Source organism: Grammomys surdaster, unplaced genomic scaffold (genome assembly GCF_004785775.1).
Source record: "Grammomys surdaster isolate TR1022 unplaced genomic scaffold, NIH_TR_1.0 125896, whole genome shotgun sequence".
NCBI lineage: Eukaryota > Metazoa > Chordata > Mammalia > Rodentia > Muridae > Grammomys > Grammomys surdaster.
The window spans coordinates 1,811,249-1,837,504 of NW_021620720.1; the positions used below are offsets into that span (position 1 = coordinate 1,811,249).

The 26,256-nt window shown below is 49.6% G+C and overlaps 1 protein-coding gene across 3 annotated transcripts in view; it reads left to right on the forward strand.

Moving 5' to 3' along the window:
• Positions 1 to 26,256, forward strand: part of Megf11 (multiple EGF like domains 11) — a 325,074-nt gene that overhangs the window by 288,885 nt on the left and 9,933 nt on the right. For 2 of the 3 annotated variants that reach the window (XM_028752345.1, XM_028752347.1), the window contains 12 exons: positions 6,305 to 6,425; positions 7,243 to 7,406; positions 8,372 to 8,474; positions 12,963 to 13,109; positions 13,461 to 13,595; positions 16,734 to 16,862; positions 18,454 to 18,582; positions 19,015 to 19,143; positions 20,419 to 20,655; positions 21,919 to 22,037; positions 23,858 to 23,924; positions 24,365 to 24,466. In XM_028752345.1, the coding sequence (XP_028608178.1) occupies positions 6,305 to 6,425; positions 7,243 to 7,406; positions 8,372 to 8,474; positions 12,963 to 13,109; positions 13,461 to 13,595; positions 16,734 to 16,862; positions 18,454 to 18,582; positions 19,015 to 19,143; positions 20,419 to 20,655; positions 21,919 to 22,037; positions 23,858 to 23,924; positions 24,365 to 24,466 (1,582 nt within the window). Of the gene's footprint in view, positions 1 to 6,304; positions 6,426 to 7,242; positions 7,407 to 8,371; positions 8,475 to 12,962; positions 13,110 to 13,460; positions 13,596 to 16,733; positions 16,863 to 17,880; positions 18,010 to 18,453; positions 18,583 to 19,014; positions 19,144 to 20,418; positions 20,656 to 21,918; positions 22,038 to 23,857; positions 23,925 to 24,364; positions 24,467 to 26,256 lie in introns of all 3 variants that reach the window. The other variant, XM_028752346.1, reaches the window with a different exon arrangement.

A 26,256-nucleotide genomic window follows, 5' to 3' on the forward strand; every position in this document is an offset into this window, starting at 1 on the left:
CCCCTGCTCTAGTGCCGTGTCTGACACATACCAGTGGTTAAAAAAAATGTTCCCTGGCTGGGCCTATAGCTCAGTTGACAGAATGCTTGCCTGCACGCACAAAGCCCTCAGTTCAATCCCCAGCACCACATAAACTGAATATGAAGGGGGAGGCAGACGATCAGAAGTTCAGGGCCAGTCTGAACTAGAGTGAGAGTTGGAAGACAGCCCGGACTAAAGGAGACACTGTCTAAAAACAGCAACCCCATTCCCAATGTCCTGAATGTCTGGATTAAATCAGTGCATATTTATTGACCACAGACTCCAGCTGGGGTACTGGGCTGAGTGAGGCCAGCAGGGCAGAGTGCTCCCTACCCAGTCCTCACCTTATGTCCCTACTAGGTAGTAAGAGATCACTAGAGTTCTAAAGGTCAACTGCATTACCACTGTGGTAAGTGCCACCGTAACAGGGGCACTTGCTCTGCAAGAGGGGGGAAGCAGTAGATTAAAGGACATGGGAGCTGAAAAGGACTGTAGGTCACATTTAGTTTGTCCTGCTGGTGAGCAGAACCCAGGGCACTTGGGTGCCACACTGGGCTGAATGAATGGTGGACGAGTCCCACGAATCCTGACTGAAAGTCCAGGGCTTGCCTCTCATCCCATCTCCTCCTCCAGCAAAACACATGTGGATAAATGTCCAGTGGGCATGAGAGCCCTTGTGTGAGTCCATCCTGAGTAAGCTGTCTAGCGAAAGAGACGAGGCATGTCTGTGTGCTCCGGGTTTAGCTGAGAGAGAGAGACACTGCCTCAGCGAATAAGGTGGATGAAAGATGGGAGATGCTTCCTGAGAACTTCAGGCTCCCATGCATGTGTACACACATGCACACATCCCCCATGCATGTACATACACATGCACACATCCCCCATGCATGTACATACACATGCACACATCCCCCATGCATGTGCACGCACATGCATGCACCCCCATGCATGCGCACACACATGCATGCGCACACACCCACATGCATGCAAAAGACATGCATACACATATGCACATCACAAACATACACGGAAAAAAAAAGTACATGTGGGCCAGGGGAGTTTCTTTGGTTGTTGTTCCCTGGGGCCCCTCTGCAAAGCTCTGATAGGCAGGCAGATACATAAGTCCCCTTAGCATGCATGTAAGGAACCCAGCTCCACCCCGTTCATACTGCCTCCCACCCACTGAGTGTATTTAAGGTGACCCAGAGATGAACTTTCACAATTTCCTCCTTCGTATAAGGGAGGGGCAAACCCCTTCCATCCTCTTTCTCCTTCCATGCCCAAAAACACTCATTAACCTCTTGACCGTTTCGAGGGGAAGGGATAATCGGCATAAGAGGCCCAGCTGTCAGTTAATTTTTCCAAAACAGAGCCAAACTACAAAGCGGCATATTGCAAAGGAGAAAAAGCCAGCAAGCAACATTCGAAACAAATTTTACGGGACATAGAAGGCACCAGGGTTGCGTCCAGCGAGGCAGGCAGAAGGAGAGGCTTCGGTCTGTCAGAAGCAGCAGAGTTCCATGCCATCAGCAACTCTTAGATCAGGTTCAGGATGTTAGCGGCCCATTCCGCATTCATAATTAACAGGCCTCACAGAGGAGGACGAAAGTCCACAGCCGCCTCCTGGAGCAGGATGAAGAGGCCTGGTGGAGTACTGGCAAGCAGCCTGTTGTGGGAAACGGGGACAAGATTCTGTGGGTGGAGGCTTCTCCTTCCTGGAAGTTTTCCGTGTCTTAGATGGAATAGCAGAACACACAGGCACCGGTGCATCTGGGTCCAGACACGGGTACATCCTTTGATGTCCCACTGTTCTTAGTCAGTGAATGTACTGTGTAAACAGACAAGAGAGAGTCGGCTGGTAGGGACAGCCTTGTACTGTCATCCATAGCAACATGAGGTGTTGTCTCAGAGTTCTCCACTGCAGAGAACAGGATTCTTGACCACAGCAGTTTCAGGGCCCGTCCGTGATAAGCAGAAATGGAGATTACTTTTTAAAAGGATTCAGTATAGAATTAAGCGTAGGCATGAAAGGGAAGCCAGACAAGAGACCATCCCTGGAGTTGTCGGGGTCACTGTGTGGGCCCTTGGTAGTTCTAACAGCTAGTCTCTGCCACCTGTCCTCAGAGGGCCAGTTAAGCAGATAGGCAATAGTGAAAGTAGAAAAGGAGATGTATTCAATATGGCGTATGGCCACAGAAGCCCAGTGACACCCCACTCCCACCACTTTGCCTATCCTTGAGTCTTGACATGAGGTTCATGTTAGAAGGGTTGAGGTATACATAACTAAGCCGTCATGGTCAAGATGTGGGGACACCCCCATCACCATCATCATTGTCATCTACACTGCAGCCTCCTGCAAGGGTGTGTGAAGTTTCCTCCTGGGAGACAAAGTCCTCATCTGGTCAGCATTAGGTCCTCAGCCTTTTCCTCCTCAGCATGAGATTCCTAGGGAAAGTCCAATTTCCCATTAACAAAATTCCATCAGCAGTCTGAGGCAGAATAGTGCACACCCACATATAGGTCTCGGAAAGTGCTTCGTTTTCATTTTTTGTTGTTTCGTTTTTATTCATTATTGTTATAGGTGTGTGTGTGTGTGTGTGTGTTGTGTGTGTTGTGCGTGTGCATGTGTGGAGATCAGAGGACTATTCTCTGGACTCACTCCTCTCCTAGCTTCATGTGGGTTCCAGGATCGAACTCAGGTGGGCAGGCTTGTATAACAAATGCTTCTACTTGCTGAGATGTCGTGTTTGTGACATTTTTACAAAGTTGCTGTCCTTTTTACTTTGAGACAAGGTTTACTAAGTTGTCCGGGGTGTCCTTGAACTCACTCCATAGTCCAGGCTGGCCTGAAATTTATATTCTTCCTGCCTCTCAATCTCCCGAGTAGCTGGGGTTAGAGGCTGGTACCACCAGGCCCAGATTCTCCATTTTTTTTCCTTTTAGGAACAAGTGAAAGTGTTTAAAACATCACTTGGCATAAGGTGGCCTTGTAGGGAACGGGCCTCCTCGTCCCTAAGGCTAAGCACTTAGTGTTTGAGAGTTAATAATGTGAGAAGGGAATAAACAGCAAGCTTACGGGGCTGATGGGAAAACAGAGGCCTTCGAGTTGGGCTTCTGCCCTCTGAGAACACATGCCTCCTCTGTGGCCAGCCTGGCATCACTGAGTTGGTGAGAGTTGGACCTTTCCTTCCCCACTTCCTGCTGCTTAAATCCCAAGGGACCTATCATGTTCTTTTTTTTTTTCCTTTAATTTTGATTTTACTATTTTTTTTGTTTGTGTGTATGGGTATTTTGCCTGAATGTATGTCTGTACTCGACATGTGTGCCTGGTGCTCAGTGAGGCCAGACAAAGGTATCTTGTTATAGAAGTTATAGATGGTTGTGAGCTGCCATGTGGGTGCTGAGAATCAAACCCGGGTTCTCGGGAAGAGCAGCCAGTGCTCTTAAGCTGGAACTGTATCTTCAGGCTCTTGTCATATTCTTTTTATAAGATATGTTTCCACAAATAGTAAGGCTTAGATAAGGCTTACTTATTTTGTGGAATGGGGGGAATGGAGGTGGGGGGGGTTAACCCAGGGCCTTGCACATGCTAGACAAATATTCTACCACTTATATAGCCAGATTACCATCTGTTATTATTATTGCTGTTGTTGTTGTTTTCGAGAAAGGATTTCACTGTGTAGCCTTGGCTTTCCAGGAACTCACTCTATAGATCAGACTGGTCTTAAACTCAGAGAGCCACCTGCCACTGCCTCCTGAGTGCTGAGATTAAATGTGTGCACCACTACTGCCTGTCCCTTTATTAATTTTTTAATTAAAGAGGGATTTTCTGTTTCATTTTTATTGTTAGGTGGCAGTAGTGGTGGTGCATGTGTTTAATCCCAGCACTTGGAGGCAGAGGCAGGTGGATCTTTGAGTTCAAGACCAGCCTGGTCTACAGAGCAAGTTCCAGGACAGTCAGGGCTACACAGAGAAATTCTGTCTCAAAAAAAATATTTTTACTGATGTGCTTGCTTAGCTGTGTACCTGTGAGTGTATGCCATATGTATACAGAAGTCAAAAGAAGTCATTAGATTCCTTGGAGCTGAAGTCACAGGTGGTTTGAGATGTTCGGTGTAGGTGCTGGGGACAGGATTCAGGTCCTTTTGGGGAGCCGCAAGCATGATTAACTACTAAGCCATCTCTCCAAGCCCTTTCCATACCTCCTGCTTGTTTCGTTTCATGCTTTGAGATGTTGTTGGATATCCACCAGGGAAGACTGCTTGGCCATGAGTTTAAGCCAACAGAAAGACATTATTAGCTGGGTAGAGACTACACTGGGTGTTTGGAATCCCAGTGTAACACTAAGCCTTTCTCAGGGTGAGCTTTTAAGCACAGAAACCATGTTCTGGATTGACAAGAACAGTTAACCAGAAGTGAAACTGCAGAAGCCAAAAGCAAGAGCTTTTGACTACATTTTGAGACCTTCCCAGAACTGTAAACTTTGATGGATTAGGTCTTCGTTTTAGTTTTGGTAAATGGTGTTGTCAAGGTGCTGAGTTTTATAGCCTGAATGACTCCTCCATGAAGTCAATTGTGCTAAGGTCTGTGGGCCTACTAAGGTCTGGTCCCTGTTACAGATACAGAAATAGGGTTTCACGCTGGCCCTGAACTCACTATGTAGTTGAAGATGATCCTCCTGTCTCCACCTCCCGAGTGCTAGAATTCCAGGTGCGTACCACCATGCCCACTTTACGCAGGGGATCGAACCCAGGGCCTAATGAGCTCCAGTTGTCTCCCAGGCTGCTCTAAAGTTGTTTAGTTTTGGCACACCCCCAACCTGTGCTGCTGTTGTCTTGCCTACAACAAGCTCCATCCTGGGCAGCCTTGATTTCCCTGCCCCACAGAGACTCAGAGGTCCTCACTCCTAGCCTATGCCCTGTACTTGCCCCTCTTAACTCCTCCTCCCCCACTCCACCACCACTGCCAGGACCCTGGGTTGTCCTACCTATATATACACCCTTGGGGCTAGAAATCAGTGAGCCCCTCTGCTGAGCCCCATTTTAGAACTTGGCCTTGAGAGCAACCAACTCCCCTGGGAGTCATGCCATCCTTGGATGGCAGATAGTCTATGACTGACACAGATGCAATGCCCCCCTCACAGGTAATTTTCAGGGTGCCTTCATCCCCTGAGCTTTCTGCCTGCTAGGGCAGACCATCCTTGCAGAGGCCTCTCTCTTACCTTCTGCCTGCCTAGTCATCTTTCCTGACCCCACCTTAGGGTTGTCTTAGATCAGTATCTGACCCCACCTTAGGGTCTAAGACGTCTTAGATCAGTATCCCCAAGTCCCAAAATAGTCCCCAGAGAGTCTGGTTCTCAGCACACAGTGATGTGATTAAGTAGCCAGCCTGGGGCCAAAGAGACCCCCTCCAGTTTGAGTTCTGTGACCTGGGCCATTATGTTACATGACTTTCTCACGTAACTGCTTCTGCTGAGTCACGGGAAGATAGGAAGCAATAGTCTGTGTCTCTGAGATGTGGTGAGAATTAAGAGATGAAGCACAGCGCGTATGACCCAGAGAGAGAGAGAGAGAGAGAGAGAGAGAGAGAGCTCAAAAGCCATTGTCAGTGCCATCTCTCCTCCCTGAGACACCAGCAGATGGGGAATGGGCTGTCCCTCTATGTAACAAGCTGGTGCAAATTAAAACAGTTGAAACCGTGGCATGTGACTGCCACTGGCCTCTGATTTCAGCAAGCTGGAAGTGGAGGCAGAAGAATCAGAAGTTCAAGTTCATCCCCATCTACACATCAAATTTGAGGCCAGCCTGTAAAACAGGAAACCCTGTGACGTCCCCGACCCCCATTCTTCTCGCCCCCAACCTCCTCGCTCCCCCAAAATTCATTGTTTGTGGGTTCCCTCCTGCTGTCTTCTAAGTCATGAGCCAAGTGGAGGATTTAGGATATGTGTCTCCGACCTACCCTCTCTAATCACTTGACTTTAAGGACTGGTGAGATATCGGGCCTACTTCCAGGATCCACGTGCCTTAGTTTCTCTGTCTTAAGGTCTTCTGTCACATCTACAGACTTCCTTTTGCCACATATAGAAGGGCCAGGTGTGGCGGTACATGCCTTTAAACCCACTCTCCCTCTCCAGCAGAGGCAGGCAGATCTCTGTCAGTTTGAGTGAAGCTGGGGCTACATAGTGAGACCCTGTCTCAAAGAGAACAGAAGGTACTGGGGATGGAAGCATGGATGTCGGGAGGGGCACCACCTCTCGTCTCACACCCAGGCCCTCTTTGTGCAGGGAGAGGTGTGTGCTGTCCCCTGTGCTGCAGGGACCTATGGTCCCAACTGCTCGTCTGTATGTAGCTGTAGCAATGGAGGCACCTGTTCCCCTGTGGATGGCTCCTGCACCTGCCGAGAGGGTAAGTTTCCCTCCAGTCCTAGTCCCGGGCTTACGTGGGCGGTGCCAACAGCCAAGCATCTCAGGTAGGGCTGTTTAAGCCCACCCACCACTTGGGGTCATAGAGTGCATAGGTCAGGTTCCAGCCAAGGAAAGCCACAGCAGGAAGACAGAGGAGGAGTGTAGGAGGCTGCAGGGACAATATGGGGAGACAGAGTTCCCTCAGCCTGGATGAGAGACTCACTTACTGAGAGCTAAACGTGCTTTGTGGAGGCAGCAGTGGTCCAAAGAGACACAGTCCGAGGCAAAGGCCTGACATGCCACGTATGTTGTCAGACACCTTTAATCCCGGCACTTGGGAAGCAGAACCAGGAGAAACTGTAGCTCTGGGTTATCCTGGGCTACATAATGAAGGGAGAGAAGAGGGTGCACCTGGCTCCTTTCTCATTCTGGTCTTGGGGCCAGGTCTCTTTTAGGAAGCTTGCCTAGAGGCAGCAGCTGCAATCCTCAGGAATAGCCTCCTGCTTCAGGGAACAGAGGAAGGAGGGGTTCAGTCCTAGGTGCAGGAGCAGACAGGCTTCAGGAAGGAGATAAGCTGCTGAAAGCCCACCCCTGGCCTAGGGGGAAAATGCCTTCTGAGTTGATCCTGAGTCCCAGTGGGGCCATCCACAGGCAGCAGAAATGGTATAAGCCCTGAGGCGGGGAGGCGGGGGTGTGTGTGTGTGTGTGTATGTGTGTGTGTGTAGATAACTGGTGACACGGATGTTACCAGTGGTGGGGGAAGTGGGTGGGAAGTTATGCTGGGCATGGCCAGCTGATGCCCTTTGTCCTTTCCCCAGGGTGGCAGGGCCTGGATTGCTCTCTGCCCTGTCCCAGTGGGACCTGGGGTCTGAATTGCAATGAGAGTTGTATCTGTGCCAATGGAGCTGCCTGCAGCCCCTTTGATGGCTCCTGTGCCTGTACCTCAGGCTGGCTCGGGGACTCCTGCGAACTGCCTTGCCCGGTGAGTACCGGCTTCGATCTCTTGTGCCTTCTTCCTGAATCCAGAGAAGAGCCCTGAGTCAGGGAGAGTTAACCTCTGTGTAGCTTCTTATCCTAGGCCTCAACCCTTCTGTCTGTAAAATGGCCACTCAGGCAGAAGTGCTTTTCTATTGCTCCGTTGATAGGCAGAGCACACTGACTGGCAGCTATAGAATCTACCTTGCCAGGATACTCTCCGTCCTCCCCAGCCTAGCAGAGTGCTCTTTCTGGGTAGCAGCTGAGTTGCAGTCTGGCCACTGCTAGGGACAGGGCATGGAACCAAACCATCCAGCAACAACCCCCGCTCTTCAAGCACTGATTCTTAGGCAGAGACTGGGTATCGACTTTGAGACCCTGATCCTGCCTTCTTGAGTGTGTGTCTCCTGCTGCTTCTCATTTCTAAGGTTGGAATGGGCAGAGCCATCCTAGAATAATGGCAGAGCGGGCATCTGAGACCTTGTAAGCATGTAAGAAATGAGGCTGCCATTTCCTTCTCCGGGGACAAGAGTAGGCTACCCTCGTTCCCCACAACTGACAAAGTATATTATGTTATGTTTTGTGAGATAAGATCTCACAGTGTAACTCAGGCTGGTCTTGAGCTCATAGCAATCCTTCTGCCTCTGCCTCCCAACTGCTAAGATTACAAGAAAATCCTCCCCCCCCATTCCTGTCAACAACAAAATGCATTAATCTACAATTTTAACAACCACCTGGAGGCTATACTGGGTATATTTAATGCCACCTGGAGGCAGGTCCTCTTCATTACCTTCTCTCCTATCCCTATTAATACTGGCCAGATGGTTGTTAGGACTTCATAGCCCTGTTGGTACCCAGTTACAGAGCATCATGGCTGTGCCCTAGGCCCATCTCTGGATCCCTGAAGAGCTGACGGGAGTGTGTGACCTTCTAGGAGCCGAGGTATGATTCTTCTCTCCTTCTTCCCCACAGGACGGCACGTTTGGGCTGAACTGCACTGAGCACTGTGACTGCAGCCATGCTAATGGCTGTGACCCTGTCACAGGCCACTGCTGCTGCCTGGCAGGATGGACAGGTAACGTCTGCCCTGCCACTCACTGCCGGGCCCTGGGAAGCCAGGCTCTTGGTTTTCCCTCCTTCCTCAAAACTGTTCATCTCCTATCATTTTCTTCCTGCTCCCAAATGTGTACCTCCCCTTCATCTGTTCCCTTTCAGCCCAGTAAGGAGATATTTATTAAGGACACGTTATACTGAGATTCTGTTTTTGGGACAACACATTTCAATGCTGACATGTATTCAGTCTGTGCATAGAGAACATGGCGCTTCAGAACCCCAATCCTTATGTCTACCCTGTAAACCGTCCTGCTGCATGAAAGGGGATTCCTGACACTCCTCTGTAGCCCACTGATACCATGGGCCCCTCTCTCATCAGATCTGCCTTCATCTCCTGGTAGGTTTCCTGCCTTCCACTTTATCCAGGTGAATCCACTCTGCAAATGGTGACCAGTGGCATTGTCCAAACCAGTCTTTTCAATTCTGTGGCTTCATTGAATTGATGCTGGATCTCAGTCCTGGCCAGATGCAGCACTGCACACATGTAATCCCAGCACTCCGGAGAGACAGAAAGATCAGAAGTTCAAGGTCATCCTTGGCTACATAGCAAGTTTAAGGCTAACCTTGGCTACATGAGACCTTGTCATGGAAAAACAAAAACAGTAACAAAACAACAACAAAATCCAGACTTCTAAAGGTCCTGCCCCTGTGACGTAGGACTGGCCAGATCCTCTTTCCTGCCCTATTTCTGTCTCAATGATTCCACACTCCTGGGCCAAAGTTAACTTTATTTATTTTTATGAAAGCTAGATCTTATTGTGTAGCAGTGTCTAGCCTGGAACTTACCATTTATCGTGGTCTGGCCTTGAACTCTCTGTATCTTCTCCTGCCTCAGCCTTCAAGTGCTGGGGCTGGTTTTATAGGCAAGCACCACCATTATCTGCCCTAATTCCTTCCCCTCACTCTTGATGCCCCCCCATCTTACCAACAAGTCCCTTTCCCTTCATTTAAGGAGCTGGGCAAGTGTCGTGCCAGTGAGCCACACCCCAGCCCCAATAACTCCTTCCTATTCACCAGGTTTCAAGTTGTAGGTTGTCTATGGGTTACCCACCCAGGACCACCCACTTATGAATTCTGCTGACCCTTCTCTGCAGCACCTGACCTTAGATTCTGATTTGAGATAACCGTTTCTATAGCAGTCCTAGGAAGAAATCTGCCTTAGGCATCCCTGCACCCACTGTCTGCCACAAACTGGGCAAAGGAAACCAGATGAGTAAGAACTGAGCTGCAGCCAGAAGGCTTGGGCTTGCGAACTTCCAAGTCCTCCACTCTGCATGGCCTGAAGCCTCCATCCATAAGACACAGGCAATTGGAATCTTCACGGGGAACCTTGGGACCACTTTGAAGTTTCAGTGGAGGGCACTCACTGTTAAGGGCTCAGCACCTGGCACACAGTGGCCTGTGACATAAACCACTGCTGCAGGAAGCTTTCAGTAGCACCGTAGATGTCAGTGACCACTGGCTGGGCTGATCCTGCTGTTTAACTCTGTAGGATGCTACTCACCTTTATCCTGACAGCTGAAGGCTAGGGACATTCCTTTACAGCAGTGGTTCTCAGCCTTCCTAAGGCTGCAATCCTCTAATACAGTTCTTCATGTTGTTGTGATTCCCCAACCATAAAATTATTTTTGCTGCTACTTCATAACTGTAATTTTGCTGCTAGGAATCATAATGTAAATACCCGTGTGAAAGGGTTGTTCAAACCCCAAAGGGACGGTGACCACAGGTTGAGAACCACAGCTTTACAGCATGTCAGGTAGAGGTTCCCCTGGCCTCCCAGCTCTCCCTCAGTGTGGACCAAAGCCCCGCCTCTCATGGTCCCTACACTGTCAGTTACAGCCTTGAAATGTTCAGTACCTTAATTTTGATAGAGGCGATCTGATTTTAATGACACCCACTTTAATGACAACGTTAAAAAAAAATTCTGGCTTAGATGGACAGCGTCTCAGCTAGGCCTCTGCTGGTTCCAAAGCCCGTTTCTCCAAAGATGGTCTTGAAGTCTTCTCAAACAAGTGATTGATGTCTGAGATTTATCATGTAGAACAAGGCCAGGAAAGACAGGGGGTGGGGGTGAGAGGCAGATCCTGGGCCTCCCACACAGTGAGCACCTTCCCTGAAAGCCCTGCTCACCTCCCCATCTGACTTAGGCATATCCTCTGCCCTCTCATGAGAGCTCCCCTCATGTCTTATTTACCTTGCTCTGAACATAATAGGTGCTCACAAAATGCTTCTTGAAGTCCACTGGAAAAAAGTCAGCCCGTGACCACACATAGTAGCGTAGAGATTATCTCCTCTGGCTCTTATATAGGACTCAGGAGGCATCAGAATATTAGTGTCAACAGGAGGAGAGGCCCAGGCCACATTTTTAGAAGACTTTTCACTTAGTAGGTAAGTCATTTGGTTGTGCACTTTTGAGACTGGATCTCACATAGCCCAGGTTGGCTCAAACTTGCTATGTAGCTAAGGATGACTTTGAATTCCTGTATCTTTAGTATTACAAAAATGCCCCAGGTGGTGTCTCTGCTGTGAGGAGCAACTTGGTCAGCAGGAATGAGTTTCAGGAAGCCACTGCCCCCTTCTTCACATCCCTGGCAGGGGAGGTAGGGGCCAGTTGTTTGAATGAAACAGCTGTAATGGGTGGATACAGATGTTTGGACCCCTGGGCAGACAGGCAGGAAGGCTTCCGAGAGCAGGGCTTGCTGCTGTATGAGTGCTGGCTGTGAGCATGGGTTCTTCAAGTGTGAAGAACTGCCATTAGTTCTACATTGTAACTACCCATTAGTATGTGGGGGAGTGGCTCCTGAACGCTGGGTGAGCTCATCCTCCAGGTAGGAAGGGAGAGGTCTTTTGAGTTTGTTTTCACTTTCCGGGGGGGGGGGGGGGCCGAGGGGGGAGAAGGAGAATATGAATGAGAATGATTAGAATATGTAATATACATTCGTGGGCATACGTAGGGAGGTTGCATGTTTATATGTATATGCACACAAAGGCCTGGGGTTGCTGTCGGGAATCATCCTCAATCAAGGTAGAATCATTCTCTGCTACCTCGTTCACTGAGACAGAGTCTCTCAATCAGAGAGCTCACCCATGTGACTAGTCTCACTAGCCAGTTTGCTCCGGGCAATCTAGTCTCCACTTTCTGAAGCTGGAACAAGTTACAGATGGTTGTGAGCCATTATGGGGGTACTGGGAATTACACCTGGGTGCTCCCTCTCCAACCCCAGCAAAGCTAAGACACAAGTTAGGGCACAAGAAGGGAAGACATCCCTGGCAGCTCCCCACCCGGGCTCTCCACCGGGCTGCTGTACCTGTGTTCCCTCCCTCTCCTACAGGTGAGCCTGCAGAGTCTCAACTCCTCCAAATTGGTCCCGCTGCTCCCCTTCAGTGTTCACTGGGTCTTCCCTGGTCGTTTCTCTTTCTCACAGTCTCTGTCCTTATAACAAGGCAGACACGGCTTTTAAGATAATCCTGTGCCTCCGGAGCCTCTGAAGCTTGCCTTCCAAAGACTGGCTTGTCTTCTGGGCCTGGTTCAATCACCTAACACACCCGTGTCAGCCTGGAAGCTGCTCTGCCTGGAAGCAACCCCCACCCTGGAGGCTAAAATTCCTACTTAGCCTCCAAGTTGAAATTGGCTCAGCTCAAATATTCTTTGAGCTTGGGGGTTGCCGGGGGTGGGGGGGAACTGTAGATCTTGTTTTCTCTCTCTTTGAGATAGTCCACACATTTTCCCATAGGCTGCTGTTTGTCAAGCTGAGGGTTATTTATCAGCATATTTAGGGTATAGCTAGCACTTTTAGTTTCTTTTATACGTGTGTGTATATGTGATATAAGATATGTACTATATGTGTGTGTATCTATGTACACATATTTTCTTTTGAAACGGTCTCATATAGCCTTGGCTGGCCTTGAACTTTCTACATAGTTAGGATGGCCTTATATTTCTTTTTAAATTAAAAGATAGATAGATGGATAGATGGATAGACAGACAGACAGACAGACAGACAGACAAGGAAAACTCTGGACAGGCAGTTCCCTCCTTCCACTGTTATGTGGCTCTTAGAACTCAGGTCACTAGGCTTTCCTACCGAGTAACTTTAGCCGAGACGAGCCATCTCACTGGCCTGACACGCTCTTGACGCCAGCTCAGCTGTGAAGGTGGAGGCGACCTTCCTCATCTGGTACTGCCATCTCCTCTCTCGCTGGGCTAGTCAAGTATGCCATGGGTCTGCCGTTGTGCTGTGTTCGAGTCCAAGCTATAGTGACTTCTTTTGTTGCCTGTTCTCTGCTTTTATGACCGTCTTTGCTTGGTCAGTTCTTTTTGCCTTTGAGGATTCTGGAAGGGCATCCTCTGCTGCCAGAAGCCCTCTACCAGCCCCATTTCCACAGGATTTCCCTCCATCTTCCCCCTGCCTTCATCTCCCACTGACCTGCCTCTGTGTCTGGTCCACAGGTATCCGCTGTGACAGCACGTGTCCTCCAGGCCGCTGGGGCCCCAACTGTTCAGTGTCTTGCAGCTGTGAGAACGGAGGCTCCTGTTCCCCAGAGGACGGGAGCTGCGAGTGTGCCCCTGGCTTCCGAGGACCCTTATGTCAGAGAAGTAAGGCTAGGCCCCCACCCCAAGGACTTCTGATTTCCCACTCACCGAGCCCCGCCCAGTCAGAAGTAGTGCTGGCCTGTAGAAGGCTGGCCTATGGGAGCCAGGCCCCTCTTCACTCCATTTTGTCCTTGCTCCTCTGTAATGGCTGTTCTGTCTCCAAGTTCAACGTCTAGGTTCTCAATAAAATCAGGGTCAGCCCACAATTGTCTTTAAAAGGGATGGACTTCCAGGTGGGGGGACTCTAGACTTCCCCATTTTCAAGGCACCTTTCTTCACTGGGATGGGGGAGAGGCAGTTAGGCCAGCTGTTCCTACAAGCTTCTGACTACCATCTCCTCTCTAACACTCTCAGTCTGCCCACCAGGATTCTACGGCCATGGCTGTGCCCAGCCTTGTCCCCTCTGCGTGCACAGCAGGGGACCCTGCCACCACATCACTGGCATCTGCGAATGCCTGCCAGGATTCTCTGGAGCCTTGTGCAACCAAGGTACCCGCAACTAATGGGGAGGCCAGGGCAGGGAACAAAGGGGCAGAAAGAAGGAAGGGTCTAGGGATTCTCTTCTTATGCTGTTGGAATAAGAAAAAAAAAATCACTGTGCGGTTGAAGGGATAGGCTCAAAGAGGTCACACATATCATGTCTGCAGGCCTCACAGCTAGCAAGCAGCAGATATGAATTCAGACTCCAATATTCTGCTAAAAAAAAAATGAAAAAATGGATCCAGCCATGGTAGTACATAACCATGTAATCCCAACACTTGGGAGGCTGAGATAGGAGAATTAGATGTTTGAGGCCAGCCTGGGCTACTTAACAAGATTCTATCTGCTGGAAAGGAGACTAGGGATCACTTAACAGCTTAGAATATGGCCTTGCTTGGATACTAGTTTGCAGAATTTACACCACAGTCAGTATGAATGAAGGGATTTGAGAATAAAGTGAACTCAGAGCTAAAGACATCTTCAAAGTCACCAAGGCAAGAGTCTCGCCTGGCCTGCATTTAACCACCTCTCTTGACAAAGAGCTCACTACCTCCAGGGCAGCATGCTTTTGCTACATCATCACAGCTGAGCTGGGCTATTTTTAATATGCCTGAGTAGACGTTTGACTCCATGATGAGTTGAGGTCATGAGAAGTTTGCCCCCCTGGGAAACATATGTGACAGTTTCATTTGCTTGCAGCCCTCTTAGGATGCTTTAATCACCACCTGACAGGCTGGGGTTTATTTATTAAACATAGGAGACCTGGCCGTCAATAGAACCAGGCCCAGTCTAAATTAGGAGCTATGGAGCCCAAGAAGGAGCCCTCACAGCCCATGGCGTCTGATTTATTGCCCGCTGGTCTAATGAGTCTTTTCCACATATAGATCTAATGGAGTTTGCTATTAATGGCAACTGCCCTGGTTAAGTCTCAAACCTTAAAAAAAAAAAAAAAAAAACTGAACTGACACTTTCTAATGACCGGCTTTCCAGTGAGTTACAAATTATGGACAGCGCTTCCCCAGAATCATTAAACATAGATTAAATATAACCCAATGTTTTCTTTTCACCAGCCCCCTCCTCCCCTTCCCATGCCTGGCTCTTGATTCAAGTTAAGAAGTCTGACAATTAATGCAGTAGGCCGATCACATTAGCAGCTCTGTGGGTGAATTTGTCTGCCTTGGGTGGGTTGTGAGGAGGGAGACTTCAAAGAGAAGACTGCCTTCTTAGAGCAGTGCAGTTGTGGGGTGAAGGCCGGTGTCATAGCTCCAGCACCATGCTCCCCACCAAGTCCTTTGGCTCAGCCAACAGAGAGGGTGCAAGGAAGCCAGCCATCTTTTCAGGATGATGGAGCTTGAACTGGGCCCTCAGAAAAAAGCATCTCCCAGAGGCAAGAAGGAGGTGGGGCAACGTGCAGTTTAGGAATTAGAGCCTGAGTAGCAAACAGGAGCTCGGATCAGCCAGCCCACCTGTAGCTACTAACCAAGGCCTGAGGCCGTTGAGTGGTGACTGGTGTCCCCATCTTGATGAGGAAGCAGACCTAGGGGGTGGAGTGGGAAGTGAAGGGCTTTATTAAAATGTCCCCAGCTAGGAAACAGTAGGACTTCTTTGCTGTGTAACTGTGAACAGAGAGCGTGACCTTGAGCAACAATGAAGGCATTATCAAGATTAAGAGAACTTAGTAGTATGTGTGAAACCTTTTGATCAGTTTCTGGTGCATGTCAATGCCATGTATGCTTGCTGAATGCGTAACAAAACCCAAACCCAAAGCTTCAGGCAGAGTTGGTCCACCTGTCTTTAGCAACTGTCCCAACCACTAGCTATATCCGCAGAGGTACAGACTACATGTGTATCCTAGCTACCAGGTGCCTACAGTCAGGGAAGCGCTGGCAGTTTCAGGCAGTTGTAGGCAGAATAAAGAAAGGAACAGAGGGGATGGCATCCATGGTTTGAGACCTGAACAAAAGGAAGCTGTTTTCTTCCAAGAAATCAATACCTATCCCATGAGGGCTAGAGAGACGGCTCAGTGGGTGAGAGGGCCTGCTGAGTTTGCTTTCTAGGACCCATGCCAGGCAGCTCACAACTGCCACTTCTAAGGGATCTGATGTCTTCATCTGTCTTCCACAGGCACCTGCTCACATGTGCACATACTTGCACACAGACACACTAAATAAATAAATATTAAAGAAATATATTATTCCTGGTCTCTGATGACTGCAGTATTGGAGCCTTCTGGAAGGTTTTGATTCCCAAGGTCTACATCCTCAATGTTCACTGGACAGTCAGATACAATAGAAAATGAGACCACATTTCCTGCCCTTGCAAAGTTTAGGCCAGAGGACAGGAGTGGGGGTGGGGGAAGAGGTGCAGGGGCAGGGAGAAGGGTGATGTCTGGTCCTGGTGGCTTGAGTGCCTGCTCTCTTTCCAGGCACTGTAGGGGACACCAGAAAGGGTAGAACTCAGTCTTGGCCCAAAACAACTGTCAAGTAGGAGAGTTTGAGGAAGAAGCTACTTGAAGCCTCAGATAGGGACATAGCTACCCAGAAGATGGAAGATGTATGGAACAGCTAGGACTAAGTTCAGATAAAACCTAATAAAAGTCCCTAATAACTGGCTTGAAGATGATATACATTGTTTCATCTACATACTAAGAAAACCAAAAAGATCCAAAAGTAGGCTCCTGGGGTAGATGACAAAGACGTCAGCGTCTTAAGTCTTGCTTCATCTTATTGTTCCAAGGGAGGTGACACTTAAGATGAGTCTTATAGGCAGGACATCTGTAGCCGGACATGAGGTCATGGGAATTTTGATGGCATTAGCCATAGGAAAGCACAGAGAAGAAAGGCCTGGAGTGTCTGTAGAAGGGGGTGTGTGGTGGCCCATGTGTTTAGGTTAGTCAAAAATAACTCAGGGTAAAGCAGATGGCTGGGAGGTAGTCTAGGAACACTCAGCAGAGAGTCCAGAGATGTCAATTCCTTCCTAGGACTTCCTACCCGTGAGACCCAGACAAGTGACATCCCCTCTATGGGCCTCAGCCTGTCCCTGTAAAAGGAATCATAACAGGGCCTCTTGGGGTGTGGCTGTGTGGGTGGGTGGTGGCTCTTAGAGCCTGGGAAGGAAGTCTGGTGCTAGGCTTCTGTGTGCCCACAGTGTGTGCTGGAGGGCACTTCGGGCAGGACTGTGCTCAGCTCTGTTCCTGTGCCAACAACGGGACCTGCAGCCCCATCGACGGCTCCTGTCAGTGCTTCCCTGGGTGGATTGGCAAGGATTGCTCACAGGGTAAGCTGCTGCCCCTGCAAGTGTTCCTCTCCCTGCAGACAAGAGGATCCGCCCGAGGCCCGTTTATTTCTTTGCATTGTTTCTGTGTGTATGATAAGCGCCACAGCAAGGATGTGGCGGTGAGAGGCCAACTCTGTAGTGCCAGTTCTCTTCCACTCTTATGTGGGTTCCAGGGATCAAACTCTGGTTCACCACAGGCTTGGGTGGCAAGCGCCTTTACCCACTGAGCCATGTCGCTGTTCCCCGACCCTGAAAGTCCCATTTAGCTCTATGTCAAACTTGAGTTACTGGAACTGATCACGGGTACTGTTACTGTGGGTATTAAAGGCATCAATACTGCCAGTGCCATTAATGCTGTGAATCCTGAGAATTCATATGCCACAAGCATCTGCCTGTAGGAGATGCAGTCAGAATACAGATGGGGAGGAGGGAACGGCAAGGCTAGGACAGCCACCCTTGGAAGAATGGGAGCACCCATGGGATGGCCCTTGTGAGTGATGTCCTGAGCACCCTAAGCCTGAACATGGTGCTACAGTCTGATACCGAGGCAACAACCCCTTCCCAAAGGGGCCCTAGCCTTGGCCTATGAAGCTCCTTGTCTGATGGGTGAGACATAGCCAGTACCTGTAAGGAGGTCCCATTTAAATGGCTGGACCTGGAGGAATTCCATTTTGGTGGAAGCCACAGACTCGAATCTCCAATAGCACAAGAACCCAAAGAGAAGACAGCCCCTGCCACCTGTGGAGAAGTCAGTGCCTGCGGCGTTACTCCACCCTTGTCCCTGTGAGTTCCTCTAAGAATGGAGGTGCAGGAGCCCTTTGGAGTAGGGCTGCCTAAAGTCACCCACGATTAGAGTAGGCAGAGACTGGTCGTCATAGCAATCCTACAGGATGAGGCCAAGAGATGCCCCTCTGGGTCCATCCAGGTGTTCTGGCTCTGATGTGTACCCGCCTCCCCTTCCTTCCTCTTGCTCCTTTGTCCTGCCCTCCCCCTCTGCATCCCACCTACCCCCCCACAGCCTGCCCATCTGGGTTCTGGGGTTCTGCCTGCTTCCACACATGCAGCTGCCACAACGGGGCGAGCTGTAGCGCCGAGGATGGGGCCTGCCACTGCACCCCTGGTTGGACTGGACTCTTCTGCACGCAGCGTAAGCCCTGCCTCCCAGCCACTCCCAGTCATATGCTGCAGCCTACTGGCCACTTTGCAAATAGCCCTGGTTTGTAGAGGGAGGGAAGAGGCTGGCCCCAGGACCAGCCACACCTCAGGATCATCCAAAGTCCTGAAAGGTCAGGGCTATAGGGTATCCCGACAATCAACAAGATCAGACCCTTGGACCATGGGGAAGAAATCCCAGGGTTGCACAGCAAAGAGGCCAGAGCTTGTCCTCTGCTGCTGAGGCCCTTGCTGCATGAATAACCTTGTCCCTACCCTCCTCCCCTTTAGCCCAAGGTTCAGTGGGTACATATGTCTCTGTGGGCCTTGCTAGCCTTTATCCCATGCTGCGCAAGATGCAGCAGACCAGCCTGGTCCCAGCAACATTTCTTCAGTTTCCCTGAGCCCACACCAACTGTGACTTGTGGTCTTGTTGCAGGTTGCCCTGCAGCATTCTTTGGGAAGGACTGTGGGCACATATGTCAGTGTCAGAATGGAGCCAGCTGTGACCACATCACTGGGAAATGCACCTGTCGAACAGGCTTCTCTGGGCGCCACTGTGAACAGAGTAAGCTGCCCTAACCTGGGAAAGTTGCTTCTTTCAACCCCATCCTCCTGATACTCAACCCCCATCCTGGGCACTGGGCTCCTGTACTCCAGACTTTGAGGACAACTTCTGAGGAGACTTGAGGGCTAACCCTATACACTCACGCAGTGAGGCTCTCTCTCCACTTTCGATAGGGCTGGGGTGTGATGGGCAGAGCAAGGAGGGACCAGATGAAGGCAGGATTTTCCAGCTCTTTAAATGAGCTCAGGAGGGAGGGGTGTGCCCTGTCTCTACACATCCCCAGCTACCTATGCACAATGGGCAATCCAGTTCAATAGGCTTCACTGTGGGTGGGACAGAGTTGACTTCTTGCTATGAGCTTCCCCAGCTGGAGTGGGAGGAGTGGAGTGTGGCTGTGTCTCACTGTCTGCTTGCACTCTGCATGCCATACAGGATGTGCCCCTGGAACCTTTGGATATGGGTGTCAGCAGCTATGTGAGTGCATGAACAATGCCACTTGTGACCACGTCACTGGTACCTGTTATTGCAGCCCAGGATTCAAAGGAATCAGGTGTGACCAAGGTAATATACAGATGAGATGGCAAGGTGCCTGGACAGGGTGGAAAGGGTCCAGTGCTTGGTGGCTTCGGAGAGTTCTAAGCAGGCCAGTTGAGTTCTATGACATTACCTTTTATTCACAGTTGGGTACCTCCCTTCACAGCTTCTCTATCCTCTAGTAGTTCCCTCATGAGTGAGGCAAGAATGAACCACAAGCCAGTGCTGGGAAAGGACGCCAAATTAGAACACCTGCCTAGTTTGACTTCTGCCACTCCCTCCTAGGTGTCTCTGGGCAGGTCATTTCCTTTGCTGGGTCTTTTACTCTACATTCAATAGAGTAGATGTTAACCTTTGTCCAAAGGGCTCAATTTGACTCTAGCTCTATGCCTAGGTGACATTGCATGATACAGCAGAGAGGGATCAATTCAAGAAAGGTCTCAGCACAGTGCTTGGCACATGTGAGCCCTCTGTAAATGATGGCTTTGTGCATGGGAAATCCTTTTGTTTTGTGGACGTGGGAGGATATTGTTGGTTCTAGAAGATGGAAACAGAAAGCAGGCTCTCAGTTAACCCACATCAGACACACTTACTTTGCAATGTAAAGCTAGGTGGCTGAGGCAAATGCAACATTTGCCTTCCTGGTAGTGACAACCCGCTTTTTCCAGCCAGTAGCAGAAAACCAAGGGAAGGTCTAGATGCTGCATAGTTAGAGGTCAGACCCTTGCCAGGGCGGTCTCAGAGGGACTCAGCCACACATGTATAATCAAGAGGTGTCTTGGGGCGGTAAAAGGCAGTCAGAGTTCCCAGCTGTCAAGGCTAGTCTATCATTTGGTGTTATGAACCCCCAAGGAAGCTGGAGTTGCTGTTCCCACGAACCTTCTAAGTCACATAGCTGGTAGAGCAGGAGGAGTAGCTGAAGCCAGTTTTTCCTGACTGAACTACTGGTTGGGTAAACTTAGACAAGTTCCCTAACCCTAGTGACTCAGTTTATTTATTTTTTCCCAATCATGTAGAAAGGGTAAATAATTAGATCCCTTTCTGTAGGCCTGCCGTGATAAAGCAAGTAACTTTAACTCACGCGTGGGTCAGCATTCAGCAGGCATTTATTTTGCTTCACACGTAAGTCACATTTTCTCCTTGTAGCCCTGAGACTCAATCACTTTCTGGCATTGGAAGAAATGGAGGCACTGTGAGGGTTGGGTTAGACAGGGTTGGGTTAGGTAGGGGTGAAGGGGCAAAGGCAGGATGGAAACATTGGGATCAGGCCCACCTCTGGCTCAGGCCTCTCTCTGCCCACAGCTGCCCTCATGATGGACGAGCTGAATCCCTACACCAAGATCAGTCCAGCTCTGGGAGCAGAGCGGCATTCAGTGGGTGCCGTCACAGGCATCATCCTCCTGTTGTTCCTGGCTGTGGTGTTGCTGGGTCTGTTTGCCTGGCGACGGAGGCGGCAGAAAGAGAAAGGCCGTGACCTGGCTCCCCGTGTCTCCTATACCCCAGCCATGAGGATGACCAGCACAGACTACTCTCTCTCAGGTCAGGCTATGCCTCAGCATCTCTTCTTCACCCATACAACCTGGTAGGAAGCACGTGGTCTTCTCAGGACATCCACATTCTGGATCAACATGGGTGGTCAAATCTGCAGATAGGTGGCTGGGGATGGTCACCCCAGAGAGACAAAATGGGGTGGGAGCAATATGTGGTATTCCAAGAGGAATTGCTTCCTGGAGCCCAAGCTCCTAACAGCTAAGTCTGAGTGCCACTCTCCACTTCCCAATCCTCCTCACATGGCTGTGCCTACAGGAGCATGCACAGTAAGTAGTGACTTTTTAAAGCAACCCAGACAATAGTTCCCCAGTGTGAAGCCAGGGCACGTGATAAGCTGTATCCTATCCACTTTTTGCTTCCTCTGGGATGGTCTCAGGCCATCCCCAAGGAGTGTGTAAGAAGCATACTGGCAAAGGTGGTGCCTTACGTAGGAAAGGCCTACATGTGCCTACATACGGTAGAAATGCCAATGGGCATCCTGTGGTAGGCTGGTATGTATGCAACTGCACCAGATCCTTTGCTTTCCCCTGGACTGGGACCTTGAAGAGAAGGCTTTGTGCTTCATATTTAGCTAACCAGTAGAAGCTCCCAAACTGCCCTGTTGAGAGAGAGTGGTTCCTTTCCAATGGCTCATAGCTTGCTTAATTTCAGAGTGCCCAGACCACATGTGCCGTTGCTGCTAAGTGTCACCTTCTGTGTGATAGCTCTATGCCAGGAACAAGATAGAAAGAGCCGGCCCCAGTATAGACAATGCATTTAGAGACCTCCTAGCCACCCTGGGGCAAGCCAAAGCAACATCCTCTGATGAAGGCCAAGGCTCATAGAACTTTCGAGTTTATGACAATGAGCAGGAAGGGCTGGATTTTTTCCAGTCCTGTAGAATCCTCAGAAGAGCTGGGGTCAACAAGAATGGAGTTCTCGAAGTGCTTATTACTAGGGTCTGAACATAAGGGAACTCAAGAGAAAGTCAATCCACCCAAAATAGCAACTCAGAGACACAGAACTGTTAGAGCCAGCACTCAGCAGCTTCCAGCTGGCCGTGCTGCCCTATACTAGCCAGCCTGGTCCGTGAGCTGCAAAGAGGGCAGGCATTAGTGAGAACAGAGTTGGCGGGCTCTCTCCTGCTTGCTGGAGGATGTGGGACATCAGCTGCCTCTCTGCTCAAAACTGCACACCCCCAGCATTAGTTTGGGGGGTATCTCAACCAAGGGCAGGTGTATAATGGAATATGGCTCCTTGTTCTCTTCCCAGATTTGTCTCAAAGTAGCAGCCATGCCCAGTGCTTTTCCAATGCCAGCTACCACACACTGGCGTGTGGGGGGCCTGCCACCAGCCAGGCCAGCACTCTGGACAGGAACAGCCCCACCAAGGTACTGGCCCCCTGGCTCCCCAATCCTCACCCACTATTCTCTCCATTTAGCACTCCCCTCTGCCCAGGAAGGAACTGCACCCCCACATAAAGGCTGTGTGGAAATTCTACATTAAGAGCAGTCCTAGGACTCGTGGGACATGAGAATCCTCTGAATCGTGTAACAGGGAAAGAGTATGTTGTATGTAGACAAGCTCTATCCCATGAAACCACACCACATTGCCCACTCGTTGGCACACGCCTGTATCTCAGGCGTAGTTAACTAGTATCTACCAGAACATAGTAATATCACATGTCAGATAGATATCCTATCTCACACCTGTGTATACCATACACATTACTTATCATGGATTACTGCAATGTATTAAAGCAACTGTAGTTCATTCAATTAACCACTTGATGCCTCTTAAACTTGAGCATAAACTTCATCAAATATGCACGTCTGATGTGAACCCAAACACTGTAGTGTTCTTGCTGAAAAGGGGAGTTGGGGTGGACCAGTGTCCTCCCTGACAGCTCCAAGCACAGCACTCGGTCATAGAATAGGCAGATGTCCTTAGTGACAAATATTACAAACCTTAGAAAGAGATGTCTTAGCATATATGTGTGTAGACAGCATGTGGTGCATCCTTTGATGGACCAGTGAGAGACAGACATCAACAGCCCACTAAAGATAAGGTTTCTGAGGGGGTACTTGCTATGCACACTTCCTAACACCCACCTAAACACGTGCCACACACACATACTCAGAATGGCAGGACTGTTTAGCGAGTGACAATCCCAGAACACCTGGCTTCCTGCACCATCTATCCTGGCTCAGGAGCGTAACTTTCATATTTCGGGCGTCTTCCTTGCAGCTGAGAATGTTCCCCACTTGTTCCCTGAACATTGACCATCAGCCCACAGACCTGGGTCTGCTTTTCTATCAAACAGGCAGGTTGCATGCAGGGTACCTATAGGCCCAATAGCTTTGACCACTCTGCCTGCCATCTTCTACTCAATACTTGTTTCCAGCTTGAGGAGCTGAGGGTAGAGAATTTAATTGCCCAACAAGTAGCTCTTGATTAACTACAGCCATGTTATCAAAGCTGCAACAGGCTAGAGGTACCAGCCAGGGATGAGACAAAGGTTCCAGGCCATGTCATTATTTAAGAGTCAGCCATTCTTTCAGTAGAGAACTGGAGGTACTGAAGAGGAGGCCAGTTGCTGACCCTCTGGTTTGGCACACCTCACAGGGGCTGAGACTGGCCCTATGTAGTCAAGAACCCCTCCTGGCAGATCATTTGCACAAAAGGTAGGCATGATGCCATTGAGGGGACAGGCAGCTAAGATCTGAGTTCAAGAGCCAACTTTTGCCTCTGGCTCCTGTGTGTCTATGAGTATGGTTCCATGTCTGAAGTAACATCCTTGCTTCACACAAAGGGCAGCTAAGAGAATGCAGGGAGGGTACTGCACCATTAGTCACATGAAAGAGACTCTCATATATGGCCCAGAGGGCAAGCACTGCAGGCAGCTGTACCTCTGTGCTGGAGATGCCGTTACACACAGGGAACCGACAGAGCCTCTTTTCCTGCGTCATAGCTCTGCATGTCTGTTTCTACCCATGTATGCCACAGGCGCCTGAGAACTTGGTTTGGGTATGTTCTGTTCTCACTAGCTTCAACTACAGCAGGATAGCTTGTCATATAACATAGCATCTGGTTATCCGGGGCCTAGGGGCTCAGGACCATGTCAGGGATGGGTTCACTAAGGCTGGGCCAAGCACCAACTTGGGGAAGGGCAGCAGAGAGATGAGGTATTAACTGTCTCCTCTCCAAACAGCTCAGTAACAAGTCCCTTGACAGAGACACAGCAGGCTGGACCCCCTACAGCTATGTGAACGTGTTAGGTCAGTAGCGGTTTCAGTCATCTTCCCCACCAGTCCCACCCTGATCTCTGTACCGAAGGGAGCTGCCCCATCTCAAATCGAACGAGTTGAGTCCTGAGCATGGCTTCCCCAGTGGTTAAGTGTACAGGGAGCATGTGGTTATGGCCCAGTTTAGGGATGGGATATAGAGATTCCCAGGTGGAGCAGAAAGTTTATTTGCCACCATGGAAAAGGATCCTCCTCCTGGCACTTTTCAAGGGCTTCCTCCTTCTGCCCTAGTAGAGGGTGGAATGGAATGGGAAGGGAGGAGAAAAAGACAGATGCCCCAGCCCCTCTGGATGTTACATGAAGACCTTGATTCCTTCTGGTCTGCCCCTCACCCCATCCTTTGCTTCCCACCCCCTTCTCCTGCCATCCAGGCCTTGGGAATAATGGCTCCTCCCTGTCATTCCTCTCACTAGACTCCCATTTCCAGATCAGTGCCCTGGAGGCCAGGTACCCGCCCGAGGACTTCTACATTGAACTTAGACACCTCAGCCGCCATGCTGAGCCACACTCACCAGGTCAGACCCCCCAGCCCTTCCTTCCACCCTGAGAACAGACTGTTCTACACCCCATCCCTGTCCCTATGGAGCCTTCCCATGACTAGTCTATAGTCCCTATGCCCTACCCAAAGGTGGCAGTCTATCCTAGCCTTTCCCACTACCCTTTTTACCCCACCATGCTAGCTGAGGTAGGTAAATTGGGGTTGCTTGTGGACAGGACACAGCCTAGCTATATTCCCTCCATTCTGCAATACGCAGCCCAATCACGGTATAGGTAACAGAAGGCTGGTTTTCTGGACAAAAAAGCTCAATGATTTCCAGAAAGGCTCCAGACCTAACAGTGGCCCAAACTGTATCTTCTTAGAAAATGAGGTAGGATTGTCAAGCAGAGACTGGGAAAAGATAGGCAACATCTTCTCCCAGTATCTCTGGACTCATATACTGAGCTTGAACCTAGTACCCTGAGAGAGGTGTCAAAAGACACTTGACAACTAAGTCCTGACAGGGGAAATGTGTAACAGAAATGAATGTCAAAGAAATATAATGGATGGACAGAGAATGTGGCCTCTCTATAAGTAGCTCCTCTAGGGCAGGCACCCTGGGGAAAGGCCTTAGTATGCTGGACGGCTCCAGGTAGGACTCGTGGTCTAGTAAAACTGAGTCAACTTCCACAAATCTCTGGTCCAGGAAGCATGAAGGTTCAGAATTTGTCTTGTTGAGCAGGCATGGCTGCAAGGACCCTGATGGCTCTGTGTTCCTCAGCTATGGCCAAGCATTCAATACCCTTGGACTTTTAATCACTACCTTCACGCCACCCTGAGGTCTAAACAGGAGTACGAGGCATCGTCTGGGCTCAGCCCCAGTTCTTCCTGTCCTACAGACCTTCAACCACTGTAGCCAGAGCGTCACAGTCATTTGTTAGCTCATGACCAGCTAGGCAGGCTGTGGCCACTAGGAGAGAATAACTCTGTTTCTTGTTTTATAAAAAAGGGGTGGTGGTGGCTAACATTATATGTACCCTCCTTCCTTCAATGACTACTATTAAGTGATAAATCCAGGACAATATGGCTTGCTGCATGTTTTTGAAGGGTATGGGTTGCTACAGGCATTTTAGAATAGCTCAGTTCTGTTTTATCTCTCAGGGAGGCATGTAAGACAAGATAGATATGAACTCTATATGGAAGAAGGACCCAAGTATCAGCGGGTTTGTCTTCAGTGCAAAAAACGTGGGAAAGTTAGGTAGAGTCAATATATTTTGAGACTGTTTTTAGTTAAAGACCAGGGTGTATCTGGTTGAGAACCCATACTGCTCTTGGTTCCCAGCAGCCATATCACCTGGAACTCCAGAGAATTGAATACCTCTGGCATCCGTGGGCACCTGCACTTATGTGTACACACACACACACACACACACATATATATATAATCAATATTTGGAAAAACTACCAACAGAGTGAGAGTGAAGGGGTTAACTGTAAGTTAAACATTACTGTCCCAACATGGAAAGGCTAGACCTGCTCCCACCCCTAGGAGGACTTGTAGCAATCAACTCAAGTCTATGTCCTGCTTCTAGCTAGGGCTGAGGACCATGCATTCTGGGAACCCAAGAAAACGTTAACTAACAACAAAATGAAGAAATAATTCCTTGGGGCTGAAAAACACTCACAGCATTTTCAGGACAAAGCTCTCCTCCTCCACCCCCTTCAAAATGAGTAACTAAGCAAACTGGCTGTGGTCAGGAATGACTGTTCTTCCTGGAAAGATGATCATCAAGTACCCCACCTACTTGTTACTTCTCTCTGGCACCC